The 20,033-nt window shown below is 37.0% G+C and overlaps 1 protein-coding gene across 2 annotated transcripts in view; it reads left to right on the top strand.

The window, feature by feature from the left end:
• The window catches only part of LOC113062870 (nuclear receptor coactivator 1-like), a 49,790-nt gene that overhangs the window by 24,763 nt on the left and 4,994 nt on the right, over positions 1–20,033 (top strand). For both annotated transcript variants that reach the window (XM_026232908.1, XM_026232909.1), the window contains 16 exons: positions 6,114–6,220; positions 7,322–7,499; positions 9,780–9,959; positions 10,238–10,336; positions 11,098–11,238; positions 11,715–11,862; positions 11,962–12,937; positions 14,577–14,742; positions 14,839–15,021; positions 15,132–15,252; positions 16,341–16,509; positions 16,605–16,907; positions 17,122–17,220; positions 18,126–18,519; positions 18,869–19,043; positions 19,136–19,322. In XM_026232908.1, the coding sequence (XP_026088693.1) occupies positions 6,114–6,220; positions 7,322–7,499; positions 9,780–9,959; positions 10,238–10,336; positions 11,098–11,238; positions 11,715–11,862; positions 11,962–12,937; positions 14,577–14,742; positions 14,839–15,021; positions 15,132–15,252; positions 16,341–16,509; positions 16,605–16,907; positions 17,122–17,220; positions 18,126–18,519; positions 18,869–19,043; positions 19,136–19,322 (3,626 nt within the window). The remainder of the gene's footprint in view (positions 1–6,113; positions 6,221–7,321; positions 7,500–9,779; positions 9,960–10,237; positions 10,337–11,097; positions 11,239–11,714; positions 11,863–11,961; positions 12,938–14,576; positions 14,743–14,838; positions 15,022–15,131; positions 15,253–16,340; positions 16,510–16,604; positions 16,908–17,121; positions 17,221–18,125; positions 18,520–18,868; positions 19,044–19,135; positions 19,323–20,033) is intronic.

Raw genomic sequence — 20,033 nt, 5'->3', positions numbered from 1 at the left:
TTGGTTTGTTGACATGCCTAATCTGATAAGAACTTGTGTTCCTTCAGTCATCTTCAAAATATATTTGGGTAACAAGAACTAAAGTGAATAAATAAGGTTTGTTAGACTGGCTGTAAATCACAGTGGTGAGAATGACATTGTTCGTTCGGCACTCCTTTTTTAGCAGCTTCTATATCAGTTGTGCTGATATTTTTGGGGGGACCCAGAGGATGTTATTATTTGCTTGCTTCTTTGCTTTGTTTTAATCAGTAACTCGACCAAGCTCTTAGACAAAGCCATAAAATAAAGGGAACACGAAGTCCAAGACACAGTCAGTGATTAAGTCAGTTTTTTAAGTTCTACAGGGATTGTAGCATTCAAAGTAGATTCACAGAAGAAAGAAAATATTACTGGTTTGGAATGACATAAGGGTGAATGAATGAATGATGCCAGCTTTTCGGCTTAACTATTCCTTTAAACCAGACATTTTGGATCTGTGGCCAGCCCAATGTTGACCGATCATTAGATGTTAGCTCTTATCAAAGCTAGATGTCTGTGTTATGTTTAAACACAGATCTGCAGTGAAGTATTTTGGCTTTATAAGACTGGTTGCTTAAGATTATGTTGAGTTCGCTTGGTACATAAATAATTTTTGGGAGTGTGTATTTAGCAATGCCTTAAAGCACGCAGTGGGCACAAATGCTAAATGAAAGATTGACATTATATTTCAGCACATTATTTATTGCAGTTATTGCATCTGATATCTTTAGTTTTTCTTGCATGACTTTTATAATCTAATTGATTTCATAAATGTTTATTGTCTTGGCTTTAAAGTCCATTTAAAATATAGTATACCTGGACAAGTCTGACAATAAGTAGACTGCAATTTCCTCTCAATGGTTAAATATTGTCTGACACCGAATGGTGAGACCTGGAGTTGAGTAAAGTCCTTGTGACCCAAGCTCCTTTACTTATCATTGATCGTTTTATTTGTTAGGCGATTATTTTTGGTTGACCTTAAAGATCAACCAGTGTAGTATTAATTTCATTGGCATTGCTAAATCCTGAATCTTGCCGGTATTTTCATTTGCTTCAGTAACTGACTTGGTTTGCAGTTGTTGTCCCTGTCATTTCCAAATGAGAGGAACCTTGAGAACTTATAAGTCAATTGAAGTGTGAACAAAGCATGTCAGCTAGCTCCAAATCCACCCCTGTTATCTCACACTTGAAAGTAATTCAGAACATGCACTCCATCATTCTTCATTTTGACAGCGGTAAACATGTCATCTCATGATTTGCAGGCTTAAGAAAGGGTTTTGTTGGCATGGCAAACTAAGGAGCCCCTGGAATAGTGAATATCACTTATGCAAAGAGGCCATGAGAGGATGTTTATCCAAAGATCTAAAAATTCATCAATGTCAGAAAGCTGTGGGGTCTGCATATTAGGCGGGCAGGCACTGGCTAGCACAAACATTTTAAGCTGTGTCTAGATTCTTTGCAGGACTGTAATGTATACACCATAATCCTTTAAAATGACACTTGACAGATAGTTGCTGGAGCCGCTCTGCTATATCTGGCACATCTGCATGCGCTGCGGGAGCAAATGCATTATTATTATTAGCTGTTTTAAAGCAGTGGGAAATGGGTAAAACTGCTGCATAGGTGACACAGGAGAAAGTATGGCTTAAGCAGGAAGTCTAATCAGTCTCTATGAATATAAATGGAGGAAGATATGCGTGATCCGCATTTGGGAACACATCGTGCGCCAGTTAAACTTTTTCAAATTTGCCTAATTTCCAGCATTTTTGTGGACAGATGATTACAGCATGTTATGCTTTCACACATTTCAGGTAGATTTGTGATGAGAAGCATTTGTAAACCTGTTGTCGCGGACACTTAAAGGTCTCGCTGGAGATTTCCGCCAACATAAACGCTTGAGGGTTTAAGCATTGCATGTGAAGAAAGTCTTGTGAAGAAAGTCTTAAGTACTGCAATTTTGTTTCTTGTCATCCTTTAATAATGTCATCTCACTTAGTCGCTAGTTTCTCACCCAGAGCGCTGGCCCTCTCTGTTTTCATTCAGAGCCTGAGGAATGGGGGGCCGCAGGGGCGTGTGAGAGAGCAGCCAATGGCGACGCTGCCCTGCCCCCTGACCTTGTATAAGAGAGGGCCTCTCGTAGACCTCAACTTCCCCTCTCTCTCTGCGAGAAAGGAGAAACAGGAACTTGCCGCCCCTCCTCTAATATCCCTGCTTCATGGTGGTGTTAATGTTGTCAGACAATAACACACTTTCCCCTCTTGAGCTTAACCTTTAAGATGTCACCCGAAGGGCCTTTTATGACACTTTTAGAGTATGACATACAATACTGTGCAATGGTAGAAGTGTGTCCATTTATACCGTTGTAGATTATGTGTGTGAAAGAGATGATGAAACATTGAATAATGTGAAAAAACAAAGAGCGGGATGTGTCTTGGGAGACATTTTTCATTGAATTTCCAGAAAAAGGTAATTGTAATCATTATTGTCACCATAATATAAAATGATCAAGATTTGAATTAGCCACACATCTTCAGCAAGGAAATTCTTCTGATCTGTCATGGAATCATTTGCAACTTGAAAATTCTTTTAGGCTACTTTACATTGATCCTGTCTGTTTGTGTTTATGAAAACGGTTGTCAATGTGTTGGCCGGATGATATGAACTAGGAATCTAGGACCAAATGTCACTTTCAGTCGGATGAAGGGTACATCAAAGAAATTTTCCACATTTCAGCCATGCTCTCATACAGCACAGCACACTTCGTTAACATTCCAGCCCCTCAGAAAATGCACTTGAAAAAAAATCTAAATCTGCTTCAGTTTGAAACCTGAGAAATGAAGTCAGAGCACAATACGCATGGCAAAGGTCAGGAAAACTGGCGGCCATTAGCTTTGTTTACTCACTGTGAAGTTCAGTGCCTGGGTGAAATTACTTGACAAATTATTCAGCTCATTTTGAGGACTGTGTCTAATGATAGTAATTTGTTCACTTTGTCAACCTTATGTAAAGTGACATGATGTGTTTAATAGAAGGAGAATCTTGCACCCCACAATTTTATCTATTTCATTTCAATGAATCACAGTCTGATTCTAGGATGATTCTCGATGCATTTAAATACATTCACTCCTTTTAAATATAGGCTATTTCATGATGCAGAACCTTGATTGGTTGTTGTAAGATGTTTTAGAGCAGGGGTCTTCAACGATTTACAGGGTAAGGACCCCTTAGGCAACAGAGACAAAATGTGTCAAGTAGAGCTACACATTAAGAATATAGCCTTCGATATATTCATAGAATCAAACCATATTATGATTAAGAATAAATTGTTATATGTACATTATTAAATTGAGATTTATGCATCATAACAAACAACATGTTGATATAATAATCACAGTTTGTTAGTTATTTAAAGTTGATTTTAATAGATTTGCAGAGTCATACATTTTAGTTTTACTAGTCGTTTACCTGAACTTTAGTTGTCTAAACTGCACAATGAATCTCTTACTTGTGTCATGTCGTTTGATAATGAGAGAGGTTTTGCGAGAGCGAGCATAACTCGGCACTCACCAAAATCTCCGGCATTGTGAGGTGGTTAAACACCTTGGCCATTGTGTTCAAGAAATCAACAAACATTTTCTGTGATTGGCTAGATTTCTCACAGCTTGCAAAACACGGTATAAATAGCAACGTTTCACCTTCTTCCGAGCTTAAACTTAAAAATGCAACGGAGTTGATACAATTAATATATCATTACAGTAGCAACTGATGGTGCCCTTGCTTTGCTTTCAGGGTGCTTAAATGTAAAATTGACTTTCACTTTCAGCTTATTTCACTTTTATGTTAAGGTGGTGTAGATCACCAGCTAGAGTCGTCAGGTTGTTGGTATGTAGTTGCAAAGGTGTTTTAAGATTTTTTTAAGCTGTTTGCTATGTGGTATGTCCTTATTAGAGAATTTGTTGTGGGCGAAATGTAATAATTTCAGTAGGAATCCATGTGACTTTCTGTGACGGAGAAAGATTTCCCCTTGCTGATTTTGCAATTAACAGGATTCTGCCTGGTTTGAAAGCAAACTATTAACAATCAGCAGTGTACCTTTTTGTTACGAAATCTGGCCTTTTTTTTATTTGTTTGTGGTTTATTGTTTACCATATATAAAAATAATCAGCAGCACACCTCTCCTCAGCCTCACTGAAAGATTTGAGTATTGTACATGTTAGTTTTACAAAAAGTGTGGGTTGAGTTACGAAAGTTGAATTCTGATAGTTAGGGATTTGAACAAAGCCATAAGTATGAGCAATAGTAATGGGGATTCATGCCTTGGCAAACAGTGGTAATAAATGAATTTTGAAGTCTTATGCTTTGATTTATCTGTTTTATTTTGAAAAATAGTAGGAGGGTTCTGGCAGTTCTGTATCTATAGGCTGCCTGTGTGCGTGTGACACCGTGAACACAAAAAGCCCTTACATCATGCAGATCGGAAATCTACTGTTGTGAGATCAGGTATCGCATGCTGCACCACTGCCAGAGTAACACTGCAGCCATGGCAACTGGCTGTGTTTGAAGTGGGAGTGATGTCAGAACGTTGTGATTGATCAGCCGGAGGATTGTGGGATTGACTGGGAGTCCCATTTGTATTTATTTGTTTAGGGGCGAATCGTAAGGATGTGGAGCTGGGTTCCTTTTCTCTTTTGCTCTTCTACAATTCTTGTGTTACACTGACTTAACCACATGTTGACTCATTTCAGTCCCACAACCTGGGTTCACGATAATGTCATAGTTCAGTTATGTATGTGTGATCATAGTGTAAGATATCAGCGTCAGCCCTCAAAAAAAGTTAACTCTGTCCTTCCCTTTACTTACAATAAATTGGCCAAGCATTTGCTTAAAGTCTCTGTAAAACCTTCAAAACTCCTTATTTTAAACTTTTGCTTTCCAAAATTCAGAACGCAGCAAACCAGATTGATGCCGTCGCCGAGTTGAGCGCTCTGCAGAAGTTCCTCAGTGAGAAATACATTGCTATTATGTGTGTAAATACGGTGCTCGAGCTCTGATCTAAATTTAGTATTTCCTTCAAGAAGACTTCACTCAAAATGCAGCCCAAAACAAACAGTCTCGTCTTCTCTTCTCTCCAGCTGCTGGACTGAGTCGTGTTCTCAGAAGCTTTGATCTCAAGAGGAGAAAGAAGGTTAAGTAGTTTGGCCACAGAATAATCATTGACACTTTATATCGCCTCTCTGAGTCAAACTGGCACAAGAGTGACCGAGTTGTGACTCTTCAGTCTCAAGCTTTTCTCAAGAGTGCTCGCTGCACTTACTGCGGCTGGCTCCTGTCCAAAAGTACCACTTTGCTCACATTAGTCTTAGAGAGGCTTCCGCTGCATAGCTTTCATCCACCCAGTCCAAGAGAGGAAGGAGGACAATAGTCAAATGATGCATGTTTTTTTTGTGTGTGTATAAAAGACGCTTGCACATTAGAGAAAGCTCTGATAGATAGGAAGGTGTGGATTACATGAACACCACAAACTGTTCTCAAAACCAGGAACCAAAACTTGAGGTCAAAAAATAATTGTGAATGTATGTTTCATTGTGTTACGCTAGTGTTATCTGGGGTTGGTAAGATTTATTTTTTTGTTTTTGAAAAAATGTGTCTCGTGCTCACCAAAGCCGCATTTATTTGATCAAAAATACAGTTAAAACTGTAATATTGTGAAATATAATTACAGTTTAAAATAATTTTTCCTGTGATGGCAAAGCTGGAATTTCAGCAACCATTACTTCAGTCATCAGTGTCACATCATCCTTTAGAAATCAATCTAATATACTGATTTAGTGCTTAATTTTTTTTTTTTTTTTTTGTGGAAACCATTATACATTTTGTTTTTAAAAATTATTTGATGAAAAGTAAGTTTAAAAGAATAGCATTTATTTCAATTTTATGACATTTATAAATATCTTGTCACATTGCATTACATACTTTATTTAAATAATTTTTTATTATTGTTTTATTTCCATAATGTATATTCAGGCATTCAAATTTAGACAACGTTGGTATCACGTATCTGGGATTTTAAAGTGATGTTCTTTGTGTGTTCACAGAGAAAGCAGCTCTGATGTCTCCAGATGATGAGGTGCAAAAGAGTGACATATCGTCAAGCAGTCAGGGCATGATGGAGAAGGAAGCCCTTGGGCCACTTCTCTTGGAGGTATATTAGCCTTTTTGGTAACACTTTATAATAACTGCACACTATTAATCATTCATTAAGCATTAGTAAACAGATAATTCATAATTTATAAAGCATTAATAGACAGTAATAAGCAGTTTATAAATACAGATATAAATGCTTTATTCTTGATTTAAAAGCATATCTATAATGTGTTTACTAATTGTATTTTCATACTTTATTCATGATCAATTTATCATTTCTCAATGCAGTATAGCATTATTTACAAACCAGTTAATTAGGAGTTGCCAGTGATTCATAAGATCACAGATAGTAAATTCAGGTAGTTATAAAGCATTTAGTAGTGGTCAGTTAACTATTTATGTGAGCTCATCTAAAGTGAATCTAGTTATGCCTTGTAAAGCATTTATAAAGGATATTTAAAGGCTCAGTTATCTTCTAAACAAAAAACGGAAACAAACACCACACAGTGAAACAGAACGTAGAAATATTAACAGCCTTTAAATCTCATTTGTAAAAGTTTTACAAGGCATAAATAGTCCTCACTTTAGATGAGCTCACAAAAATAGTTAACTTACAACTACGTTTTATAACTACCTGAATTAACCCTGAATTACAGTATAAATGTTAATAAACCATTTATTAACACTATAAGTAACTATTACTATATGTCTGAATAAAAAGATGAATGCACATTTAAATAGTTTATTAATCATTTACTTACAATTTCTAAGTGATCTTATGAACCATTGACCACTCCTTAATAACTGGTGTGTAAATAATGCTATACTTAATTTAGAAATGATAAATTGATCATTAATAAAGTATGAAAAAACTATTATTAAATACATTATAGATATGCTTTATAAATGATGAATGAACTGTTTCCTAATGCTTAATTAATGATTAATAGCATGCAGTTATTATAAAGTGTTACCGATTTTTTAAACAGTTTATCTGTTGAAAAGACTGATATTGAGGTTTTATAATGTCAGAGTGTTGCCGTAGACCAGTTTTTATTTTTATTTTCTCCTCATCTGAGCCTGGCCCAGTTTCTATAATTGGGAATGACAAACTTTTGTTCAACATACATCTTTTTTTCTCCTATCTCTGTTTCACAAGGCCCTGGGTGGCTTCTTTTTCGCCGTGAACCGTGAGGGGCGCATTGTGTTTGTGTCTGAGAACGTCATCAGTTATCTGGGTTATACCCAGGAAGAGCTGATGACCTCCAGCGTCTACAGCATCCTACATGTGGGTGATCACAACGAGTTTGTGCGCAACCTGCTACCCAAGAGCCTTGGTGAGTCTCTCGGTGAGAAAGGACACATTAAGAGGAGAATTATAGCTAAAGATTTAACAGAAATGTTACACCTAACCAACCAGACATCATGCGACATGACACTCTTACAACCATTCAGAAGATATTTGATGATTAATATGCAGTTTTGGCAAGTAGGAATTTGGACCAATGAGATTTCTTTGTGGGCGGGGCTATCGATAGCCATAGGCACCATTGGTTAGAACAAAAACATGTTGCTTGTTGCTTTATTACATTACACTTCTTTACATCATGTGGGGGGTACATAAAGCCACACTGAAATATTTTCAGTATTTTAAGACCGCATTACAAACCGTAAAGATCTTCATTACAAATGCATCATCACACAATCGATCTTTGCACAAAACCAACAAATGTAATGTTTAATGTATGGCAACACATCAAGACAGCGCTCACAGCATAACAACTCGGTGACAGACACTTCATTACAAACAAGCAGTTTATATTAAATACTGTTATTATTGGCACAGTGGCACAGTAAATGTCCTCACTTACGTTATTTGCGGCTTTCATCATGACGTGAAGATTGGCTAGTTAGTTTATTAGCATATATATTCTTTTTCGATCGAGATCCCACAGCAGGTGGTTAGTGATAACAAGGCCCACACATTTATAGGAAAGATATAATTGGTCAGTCTTTCTGTAATTTAAAATTACACTCCCATTGATTTACTATTCCTGGGCCCTCTGTAATTTCATAGCTGGACCACCAATCACTGAGCTCCAAACGCTAGATGGAGAAAATGGGCGGAGTTCATTTGACGTATTCACTGAATAGGCAGATTTGAAGAGTTTATTTTTTACAGAAATTGTATTTATTTTATTTAGATGATGATTGTCAAATAATGAATTGCTTAAAATTGGAAATTAGGACTTTTACTGAAAATAATATTTAAAAGTTTGTCATTTAAAAAAATATTTAAAATTTTAAATATAGTTGTTGTTTTTTTACAATAGTTTAGGTCCTCTCTAGAGGGTGCTGACAGTTCCCCACTTCATCATGGAGCCTAGAGAAAGTAGTTAGAATGTCCCTAAAATTCAAGATACGGGGCAAAAATGCCCGTTTGAGATTTTGTCTCATATTTACATTATAGTTAAGCAATATCACATGAGCAATAAGTGAAATATCACACGAGTGCAAATTATGATACCAATCTTATACAACAGTACAATAAGTAAGAAGTTAATATTCTTATACCGATCGATGTGTGACATCAAAGTACCGCAAGAGGGATTCAAAAGCATAAAGTGCCGTCTGCTCTCCATAGCTCTTGCACGCACTGATTGGTCTGATGGTGATGATACGCTTCAAGTCGAACAAGCCTAATGATTCAATGGACCATTCATAAAGAGCCGTTTACTTCACTCCTGAATGAATCAGCCATTGGGGAACGAATCAAATGAAATTACTCGATGACTTAATCATTAAGACATTTATCACCACCTACTAGCAGTTTTAGTTTATTGTTAAGAGTATAATTTCATTAAACAAATAATTTAATATTTCCTTAGCAATAATAATAAAATTAATAAAATAAGTTATTAAAGGTATAATTCACCCACCCAAAAATGACAATTGTGTCATCATTTACTCAACCTCATGGTCTAAAAGAGTAATGTAATAAATTTGATCAAACAAAATATTTCTTGCTGAACCTACTTTTTGTAATGTCTGTTTGATGCTTTACACGACAATGACTTTAAATGATCTTTTGGGAGTAATTTTGTCCACATCATGTAATTAATTAAAAATTGTGATACCTTACCATCCCTAATATATTTAATTATATTTTATTATTATTAGTATTTTATTGGTAATAATAATATAAAATAGCAAAAAAAAAAAAAAATAGAAACATTTATATGTGAAGATATATAAAAGAAGATAAATAAAAAATATATATTTTTGTATAATTTTATATTTTATTTTGCATTGTTATTATTAACTATTTTTTATATTTCATTATTAACAATATTTTTAATATTTATGTATATTTGTATTTCATAAGAAATTGAGATATAGGAGAAGATATCGAGGTTGAATTGTATTAGACTGTATGTTACTGTATGTTACGTTTGTGTTAGTTGTTTAAAAATAATCTAGCTAAAAACTAAAGGCAGGTAGTGTTCTGTTTTAACTATTAGCACAAAGGTTAGAGGTCAGCCTCTTTAGAGCTCAGTGATACTCGACTGGTGGTTCTTTATCTCATACTTACCTTGCGCATCTGTGTGTGTTTTCAGTAAATGGTGTGCCATGGCCTCAGGAGCAAGGCCGAAGGAACAGCCACACGTTTAACTGCAGGTTGCTGAAAAGACCTCCAGACGAGGTGGACTCAGAGAACCAGGAGGCCCGACAACAGTATGAGCTCATGCAGTGCTTCACGGTCTCTCAGCCCAGAGCGGTGCAGGAGGAGGGCGAGGGTGAGACCACACACATACTCATAAAGTCATACCCATATAAATATTTAGCTTAGTGGAGGGAGTCTGATGAAGCTGTCGTTGACACGCCAGTCTTCAAATACGAAATCATTTTTTTTTAGGGGTGAAGTTCAAAAGTCTGAGTCCACTAATAAAAATTCCTGTATTTTGCATTTTTCTAATTGAATTATGTTTAATCATGATCTGTACAGATTTATGAAAAAATGTTTGGTATGTGTTGCATATGGCACTTCAAACCATTATGTCTGTATTATCCACAGACCTGCAGAGCTGTTTGATCTGTATAGCATGCCGAATACCCCATCCACCTCAGATCCCTGTCAGTACAGAGTCCTTCATCACCAAGCAGGACCCTACAGGTAGTGTTTCATTATACACACACACACACTATCATCATGTAAGAGCTCATGCAGGGTTATTGTCATAGACAAAAAAAAAAAAAAGAATAAAATACAGAATCAAACGAATATTGGAAAGTAGAAAAACTGTGGCTGAAATAGCTGTTCCTGAAATAAATAAAATCCTGCTAGTGATTATAAACACATCTTACATTTCATTGCACTCTATTTTGTATTTTTTGAATGTCACACCAAGAAGCGACAGGTACAATGAGCTGACACATCGTTTCCCATAATTCCTGATTAAAAACAGACATGGCTTTCTCCCTAAAATAAAGCGTGCTTAGTTTTGTACAGTACTGTTCAAAAGCTTGGATTTAGTTTTAAAGCAATTCACAAATTTATTTAGCCAGGGCATATAAAGTTAATCAGAAGTGACAGTAAAGACATTCATAATATTACAAAATATTTATTTTTCAAATAGCTGCTGTTATTTTAAAATGTAATAATATTTCACTATATTACGTTTCTAATGTATTTTTGGTCACTTCATTTTACAGCCTTAGTGAGCATAAGAAACTTGTTTCAAGGACTGCTTTTCTTCTTACTGACTGAAAACCGACTGCAAGAACAGAAAAATGAAACTGCTTTCTTTTTCTGTTCTTGTAGAAGGAAGTGCAAAATGGTTTGTTGTTAAATCTGTGATTTGAAAAGCTTCTTCCTCTTGAACCTGAAGTCCGGTTTACAAAATCATGTGTGTGTGTGTGTGTGTGCGCACGCAGGGAAAATCATCTCTATTGAGACGAGTGCTCTGAGGGCCACAGGCCGACCAGGTTGGGAGGACCTGGTCAGGAAGTGCATCTACGCATTCTTCCAGCCTCAGGGCAATGAGCCCTCCCATGCCAAGAAGCTGCTTCATGAGGGTGAGCGCTTTCACCTCCATCTATAGCCATTTTGAGTAGTACTTGACTTTTCAAGCAGTTATGATCTGCCCTTGCCTTCCTTGCCTAGAGAACGACAGTTTATGATTTAATGTCACATGATCCTTCAGTAGTCATGCAGATTCAGTCTGATTTGCTGTACTATTATGTGTTTTTGTAGAAACGTGATTTAATGCTAATTTCATGCTAATTTTGATCAATTTATTGTACGTTGCTGAATGAAAGGATTTTTGACAGCGGACTCTTGATCCGTAGTGTCAGTATGCAGCTTACATGTGAACGTATCCTAAATGTGGAGAACATGTAGTGCAGGCTAACTGATAAATCATTGTTTTTGATTGAAAATGTTTGCATGCAATTATAGTTAGCAAATGAGACTTATTGTTACTAAGTTGATATATGTAAATATGGGAACTATAAAACAAACTAGTTTTTATGCTCCGTGTTTGTGTTGACAGTGATGACCCACGGCATGGCCATCAGTCCTCTGTACCATTTCAAACTGAGTGACGGGACGTCCCTCAGTGCGCAGACACGCTGCAAATTCTGCTGCCCCCCAAACCCAGACGTACAGCCCTTCATCATGGGCATTCACACTATAGACAGGTAGCTGATGATGTCCTCCGCATTTATATGAGCATGTCACACAATAATAACTATTGCATCATGTGTATATATATAATTTTATGATTAAATGTGTTTTAGGGAACACAACACTGCTAGCTCTCAGGAAAACACTACCCCTAGCCTTCTGTCTCCTGCTGCCCCAGCCTCCCGCTCACCTGCCCTGCAGACCTCCAGTGACCTCAGCCTCCATCTCAACAACAGCAATGGCACCTGTGCCACTCCTGGACCCCCAACACCCACTCCGCCAGGCTACCTGACGCCCAGCCGCGTTGGGCCATCCCAGCAGGTCAGCAGCCCCTCTCCACTTGGCAGCCCTCTCACTGCCACCCCTACCTCATTCATGTCGCCTCGACCTCTACGGGGCAGCCCAGGCCTGGCCAGCAGCCCACGTGTGCCCAGCCATCCCTTTTCCCCCTCTGCGCCTGGCATCCACTCGCCCGCTGGCGGACTGACCAGGCAGCAGTCTGGTGGCGACAGCATCAGTTTCTCTCTCCCCTCTCCCTTACCCCCCAGACAGACTCCAACCCCTAGTAGCTCCCCAGCACTTCAGCCCCCGGCCAAACCGCCGGAAGCGTCCGCTGATGAGCCAAAAGCTACTGCGGTGGGCAACCCCAAACTTAACCAGCTTTTGGACGGTGCCCCTGAACATGACTCCCAACCCCGTCCCGCACCCGGGACCCAGTGTCCGGCTTCTCACAGTACTCTGACTGAGCGGCATAAGATTCTGCACCGCCTGCTCCAGGACAGCAGCCCTGCAGATGCAGGCAAGGAGCCCGACGTCAAGAAAGAGCCCCCGACCAGTCCCAACGCGGCCTTGGTGGCACGGGGAAATGGGAAGGAAACCCAGGACCACCAGCTGCTGCGCTTTCTGCTGGATACGGATGAGAAGGACCTGGAGGACTTGCCGCCTCCAGCCGTCTTTAGCCTCCATACGGTCAAGGTAAAGGCAGAGAAGAAAGGGAGCAGAGAGAATGTGCCCTGTGCCGCTGCTGCTGCCGCCACCACCGTGTCTGCAGTCGCTTGCTCGCCTCAATCCAGTGACAAGCCCAGCCCGGTATTTACATCCTTATTTCATTATTTGTACTTAGTGAATGAATCCAAGTACATAAAATATGTGCTTGTTACTTTGTTACTTAATGTCTTGTTGCCTTTATTAAAATTTTTCATGGCCTTCATAACTCAAGTAAAGTTTACTGTACTGGTCGATAGTTTGGGGTTGGTACGTTTTTTGTAATATTTTTGAAAGAAGCTCCTTATGCTCAGCTAGTCTGCATTTGTTTGATCAAAAATACTGTTAAAACAGTAATATTGTAAAATGTTATTACAGTTAAAAATAACTTTTTATATTTTAAGATATTTTAATTTATTTCTATGATGGCAGAACTGAATTATCAGCAGCAATTACTCCAGTCTTTAGTGTCACATGGTCTTTGAGAAATCACACTAATTTACTTTAACCTTTGATCAATTTAATGAATCTTTGCTGAAAAGTATTTTAAAAAAGACTGACCCCAAACTTTTGAATGCTCTAGTGTTTTAACTCCTAAAAATCTGACCGCAAATAGGATGTTTGGCCGATGGAAGTCTATTTTGACAATTTACTGCTTCTCCATGTGGATCTCAGCAGCAAAATCACTATTTGTTATTGAAGGTTCTTTTTTATTTCAAAACTGGTAATGAAAGTGAGTTGAAAAAAGAGCATCATTATGACAATACTTAAACAATTTTAATTAAAAAATACTCAAGAAAGCATAAAGAATTCAATGCATTTAATTGCAATTATTTTGTTGTTTCAGAAGATCAGGTTTTAACAGAAGGTTCTGTTTTCAGATGTTTTTTGTTGAACGTTGATGCATGTTTTAAGTTAAAATTAATTTTTTTTATTTAATTTGGCATATTTTAATACATATTATATTTTATTCAGACTAAAACTAAAATGATTGATTTTTACATGATGACATTAACTACATTTTATATTATTATTATTATTTTATTTTTTGCCAGAAAACAGTAACTTACAGTAACTTAACTTTTTTTTATGGCTTGCAATTAGAACAATGCACAAATTAAACTAATTTAAAATAGCCACAATTTCTGACGTGGTTTTCTATATAATATTTTATTGTATTATTACTTTATGTGGGCAGATATCTTACATTATATTGTATTGCTTTGAGGCTGGACATGCTGACATCTCAGCATTCATCTCACAGGAAATATCTAAGTCTTTTATGAAAATAAATTCCAGCTTCAAACCAGCTTTAACGTGAACTCTAGCATGAATATTGATAGTATATTTTGTAGCGGTTTGAACAGAAATGAAAGTTCTGGGCCGAAACCGAAAATTCTAGATGCACTTGGTTGAAAACCGAAATCGAAAATGCATTGTAATAATTATTTATTATTTTATTAAATAATATAAAGTCATTTTGTAAGACTTTTTAATTTAACTCAATAATTTTAATTATACTGAATTGTAAAAACTCGGACAGAAAATACATTATTATTAAATATCAAATATATTTCTCTTTTGGCCGCCGAAATTTCAGTGCATTTTGTAGAGTTTACTCTATTGCGGTGATTTGAGGCAGTCACATGTGGACTTTGTCTTTCTTGTGCTCTGGTGTGCCTTTTGATGTTGATGACCTTTGCTATCATTTCCATTCCACATCTGTATGTGTTTACATGAGTAGCAGTTTCCCAGCACCGATCTGGACACTTTGAACCAGCTCTTGCCCACTTTGAGAAGCTCTGTGGGAGGTAAAGCAGCAGAGGAGCCAGTGCTCGTCCAGCCCAGTGAGGACAACATTTCCATCGGGTTGAATGTGAAGAGAGAGTCACCAGGAACATCAAGCCAATGTGAGGCCCATTTTAGTATAGTAATAATAAAATAAATAATATTTCATTTATCTTAAGTCCTCAATAACTACTTTTTCCTCCTCCGTCTCTCTGTAGCATTCCCTGATGGATCAAACCTCTCAAATCAGTCCTCTTTTGAGTTCTGTGACCCCTCTACACCAAACCAGGGTCAGGTCCAGGTGTCGGATCTTGGGCAGACAGACCCATTTCAGCCACCCAAGGAGAGCAGCAGCCCCTTTGCCAATTCAACCAGCCTCAACTCTTTCAACACCAACACAGGTGCAGGATTGAACGCGTCACCATGTTTGAAAACAGAAACGGTTTGATTAGTTAATGAAGGGGAGAAGTAAGACAGTTAAAATAACAGAAAATTGTCTCATTTGATTCAGGTCTGGCCAAGCTGGAGCTTTCCGAGTCCCAGCAGTTCCAGCCCTTGTCCCTGGCTGAACCAATGACCTTCGATAGCAGCTTGGGCAACCAGACACAGACCCCTCTGTCCTCTCCTCAAGAGTGAGTGCTACAGAACCGAACAAAAGAATTTGAGTAATATAACAACTATTGATTTGCATTTTATTGAAACCTCTTGTTTCTGTACATCTTTGTACCTTAGTGATTTTTATTGGTGTCACTAACTACTGAAAGAACCTATGTAAAATTAGACAATTTATTTAAAAATCCCTACGATTTTTTTACATTTGGGTGGTGGAGTAGGTGCTGTATATTATGATTGAAATCAGAAAATGTAATCACACACATACACACACACACACACACACACACATATATATAGTATTATTATTAATAATAATAATAATTAAAAATATTACTATAACAAATATTAGTAACCTCACCAGAGTTTGACTTTGTTGAATCTCATAGAATGGTGAAAGCAAAAACATGTTTTTTAACTACATTAAGTAGTAATTTCAGTAATTTTTATGTGCTATGGAAGTATTTATTTATGTTTTTAATTGGCCTTTATTTTAATATTTTCATTTTTCTTTTTAAATTAAGTTTTAGTCATCTTGTTATGTGCTTATATTGCATTTATGAATTAGATTTTGTTAAATATTTCTTTATCTTTAGTTTTACATTTGTGTTTATATGTGTTGAGGACATTCAAGTAAATTATCTCTGATTAATATCTAGGTGTAATTGTTATTTTAAAAACTATTAGCAGGTGTAATGTTTTGTCTCATCTCTGAAGAATCGATAGAAATATTTATATTTCCAGTCAGAATTACTGTTATAAACATATCTCAGTCACAGGGAAGCAGGTGTGCACTTTCACCCAAATTCAACTTTAATTAACCATGCAATATGAAATAGAACTGTCAGCTGCTTAAACAAAGTTCATCAAGATCTGGGGACAGTGTCTTAAGAACTAGTTTAACCAACTGGCAGTTAGCCAAGGGGTAAAGTCTTATTTTTTGGATTCAGCTTAGACTATTCTAAGTTTTATGTAACCAAATGTAAAAAAAAAAATTGACAAACCTTGAAGAAAAAAATAGATGACTAACTGTTAAGACTAGTCTAAACCTTTTATGCAACCAGTCATGGAATCATATAGACTGCCTTTTTTTCTATGCTGTAAGCAGGCAGTGTGTTCCGTGTCCGCTGGATGAGATGCTGTGTCCACCCACCACACCTGAGGGCTGTAACGACGAGAAGGCCCTGCTGGAGCAGCTGGTCACTTTCTTGAGCCGCACTGACGAGAGTGAGTTGGCCGAGCTGGACAGAGCATTGGGCATCGACAAGATTGTTCAAGTAAGTATTATTAGAAAAACCAATTCTTCTCATACATTTTACATTTACAAGAAAAGTGTGTCTAAAGGTTGACTGGTTTACTGTCTCGCCTACAGGGTGGATGCCTCGAACCTGTCACCCAGACCTTTCCTCAGTCTCAGCCTCCAACACCTGTTCCTATGGACCCCAAGCTGCCTAGCTACCCCTCTCAGTTCCCCACCTCACCCTCACAGTTTCCTGCTGAGATGGGCACAGCACAGGGCATGAGTTTCGGGGCCCCACGGATGGCGTTTCCAGGCAACGTGGGAGTGACGGTGCGGCCCGGCATGAACCGAGCTCCTGGTGTGCCCAACCAGCTGCGGCTACCTCCCAACCAGCTGAGACTCCAGCTCCAGCAACGTTTGCAAGGCCCGCAGCAGGTAGAGCTTCAGCTTTAGCTTTCACTTCATTGTGTAATAATAAATGTGAACCACAACTTCTAAATCCCCCTTTTGGATTTTCTTGCACTGTGTAACAGATCCTTTCAAATAACATGCTGTGGAACTAACCTATTCTTTTGTCGAGTGCAGCTGCCGAGTGAACGTGTGATTAGTTGCACTTGTTTGGTGGTGATGTATCTCATCTCTCCATCAGCTCCAGAACAGGCTTGCGGCCATGGGTCAGTTCCCACAAGGGGGGCATGTTGCCATGGGGATGCGTCAGGGCATGCAGCAGCCTCAGATGCCCTCTCAGGTTAGTGTCACATGCACCGAGGCGAATAATGAATTTCATTAGTAGGGGTGCAAGCATTTGCTCTGACAAAATTTGATTAAGATTGTTTATCTCAGATATGAATCTTGGTTACAGTTTAGTTTGATTTGATTAGTTTTGGTAAGGTTCATAATTATATATACTGATGATAAAATAATTTATTTTTTCTTTTTCTTTTTTAAAGCTAAATTATACATATTTTTTACATACATATGTTAAATTGTATTATATATAGTTCATACATTTATATTTTATATCAAATTCTAAATCATATTATTACTATTATTATTATTATTGTAAATAAGCTAGTATTGTTTATTATTTGTTATTTATTATTGTTTATTTGTGTGTGTGTGTGTGTGTGTGGATATATATATATATATATATATATATATATATATATAGAGAGAGAGAGAGAGAGAGAGAGAGAGAGAGAGAGAGAGAGAGAGAGAGAGAGAGAGAGAGAGAGAGAGAGAGAGGTAAAATGGATAGAAAAATATTAACACGTCTTTATTTTGATATATTTTATACAAATAATTATAATTATTATTCTAAATATGATAATATATTATTTTGATTATAAATTTGTAATTAAATAATTATACAGATTTTTTTCATTAAATATATACATTTTCAAACATATATTTATGTATTAATGCAAAAGTTGTGGTTTGGGACATGGGTAAAAAATAATACTAGTATTTATTTTATATCTTTTTACAAGATCAATGCATTTCTTATGAAAATCTAAAATGATTAATATTAATATTATTATTACTATTATCATTGTCATTGATCCATCTGTGCATTTTTGCTTTCGCAATCATTGTTTGTTTTTCTGTTTGTGTCTTTCAATGAAACTGAAATCCCGTCTTTTCTCTCAACAGCCTCCACTCAATGCTCAAATGATGGCCCAGCGGCAACGGGAGCTTTATAGTTTCCAGCACCGCCAGCGGCAGCTTATGCAGCAGAAGGTATTGCTGATGAGGCAGGGGATGAACACAGGACCTCTGGGGGCTCAGCGAGTTCCTAAGAGCCCGCAGCAGCAACAGCCACCACAGCAGCAGCAGTTCGGTTTTTCTCCAGGCTACAATGCCGTGCCTGGAAACACGCCTACCTCCCCAAGCCATTTTAACCCCATGGGAGGACCTCTGGACCCCAAGCTACCTACCAGGGTGGGCATGGGAAACCAAGGCATTATGGGAGGCATTCAAGGGCAATTTGGTGGGCCTGTGAACACTCCTGTTCAACAGGGACTTTTCCAGCAGTTTGGGGGATCTGGTATGTCTCATTTATAAGCTACTAATTTATCATCACCCGTGTTATTATAACTACCGTAGCTAACACTAAAACCATAAAATTAAATTTAACTTAAAATATTTTTAAATGTAGACTTGTATAATTTCAGATAAGCAACATTTTTCATTTTTATTTAGTTTACCTGATGCACTAAATTAACTAAAGCTGAAGTAAAAAATTGTGATACTATGTAGACATTAAAATAAAAATATTAAATTGCAAAAATAGTCATATAAAAATATAATAATAAAAAAATGCAATTAAAAATAATGACAACTTTTAATGCTTCTGTCATGATGACTAAAAGAGCCAATGCACCTCTCCCTCACAGGCATGATCCAGCAAGCAGATCCATCCTTCGCTCCTGAGCTTAGTCCAACCAGCCCCCTGCTTTCACCTCAGAACTCAGCCTCCCAGAATCCTCTGCTCCAGCAAGCGCAGCCTCCACCTGGTTATCAGTCACCTGACATAAAGAATTGGCAGCAAGGGGCCATGGGCAACAACAGGTATGGTGTTTGATAGCAGTCACCAAAAGGTCAGAAAACTTGTGTCTGTGTGTTCATCTTCATTTAAACCATTTCTTCTTGTTTTGTGGCAGTATGTATAACCAGGCAGGCCAGCCTGTCTCTCAGAGCTTTGGGCAGCAAGGCGTGTATAACAACATGAGCATCACCGTGTCAATGGCTGGAGGGTCAGGAGCGGTGAGCACTCTACCTCCTATTGGACCATCTGTCGGCATGGGCAACAATAACCTTGGCAACGTCACTTCAATGTGTAACGATCAGGTAAGATGGTCATTGGTTACTTATCGAGTCTTCATTTACTCACCCGCATACCGTTTTTATGTGCAACTACTTTTTCCTTCAGCGGAAAAAAAATGTTTTTATTAACATTTTGAAAGTTTCAGTCCCCCTTCATTGTTACTACACTTGTTACACTGTTATTTTAGCATAATTGATATACTATTATAGTTTTTGTTAATATTTTGAATTTGATTTTAGATTTCTGTATATTTTCTACTGCAATTTAAAAAAAAAAATTTCATTAAATGTCTTAAATGTTTCAAATGTAATCAAATGTTTCAATAACTCGTTTTTTAATGTCTCTAGTTTTTACTTAAGTTTTATTATTAGTTTATTTAGAAATGTTTGCCACAAGCTGAAATAAATGTTAAAAGAGTAAAGGTTTATTTTTATATTTTATTTTTTTATCTTCATGTTAATTTTTTCAAGTACTGAAAATGTTAAATATAATAACTGTACACTACCATTCAAAAGATGTGGAAGATGTTTTTTTAATATTTAAAAAAGCTAAGGCTGCATTTATTTGATTAAAATGACAGTTAAACAGTAATATTGTGAAGTATAATTAAATTTTTTTTTAAAGTTTTTAAACAGTATTTTAATATATCTTTATATTTAAATATTTATATTTTATATTTAATTTATTCCTGTAATGATGACAGCTATATTTTCAAAAGCCATTAAAATTCAGTG

The sequence above is a fragment of the Carassius auratus genome, chromosome 45, assembly GCF_003368295.1.
Source record: "Carassius auratus strain Wakin chromosome 45, ASM336829v1, whole genome shotgun sequence".
Taxonomy (NCBI): domain Eukaryota; kingdom Metazoa; phylum Chordata; class Actinopteri; order Cypriniformes; family Cyprinidae; genus Carassius; species Carassius auratus.
This window is presented reverse-complemented; position numbering and strand designations above follow the sequence as displayed.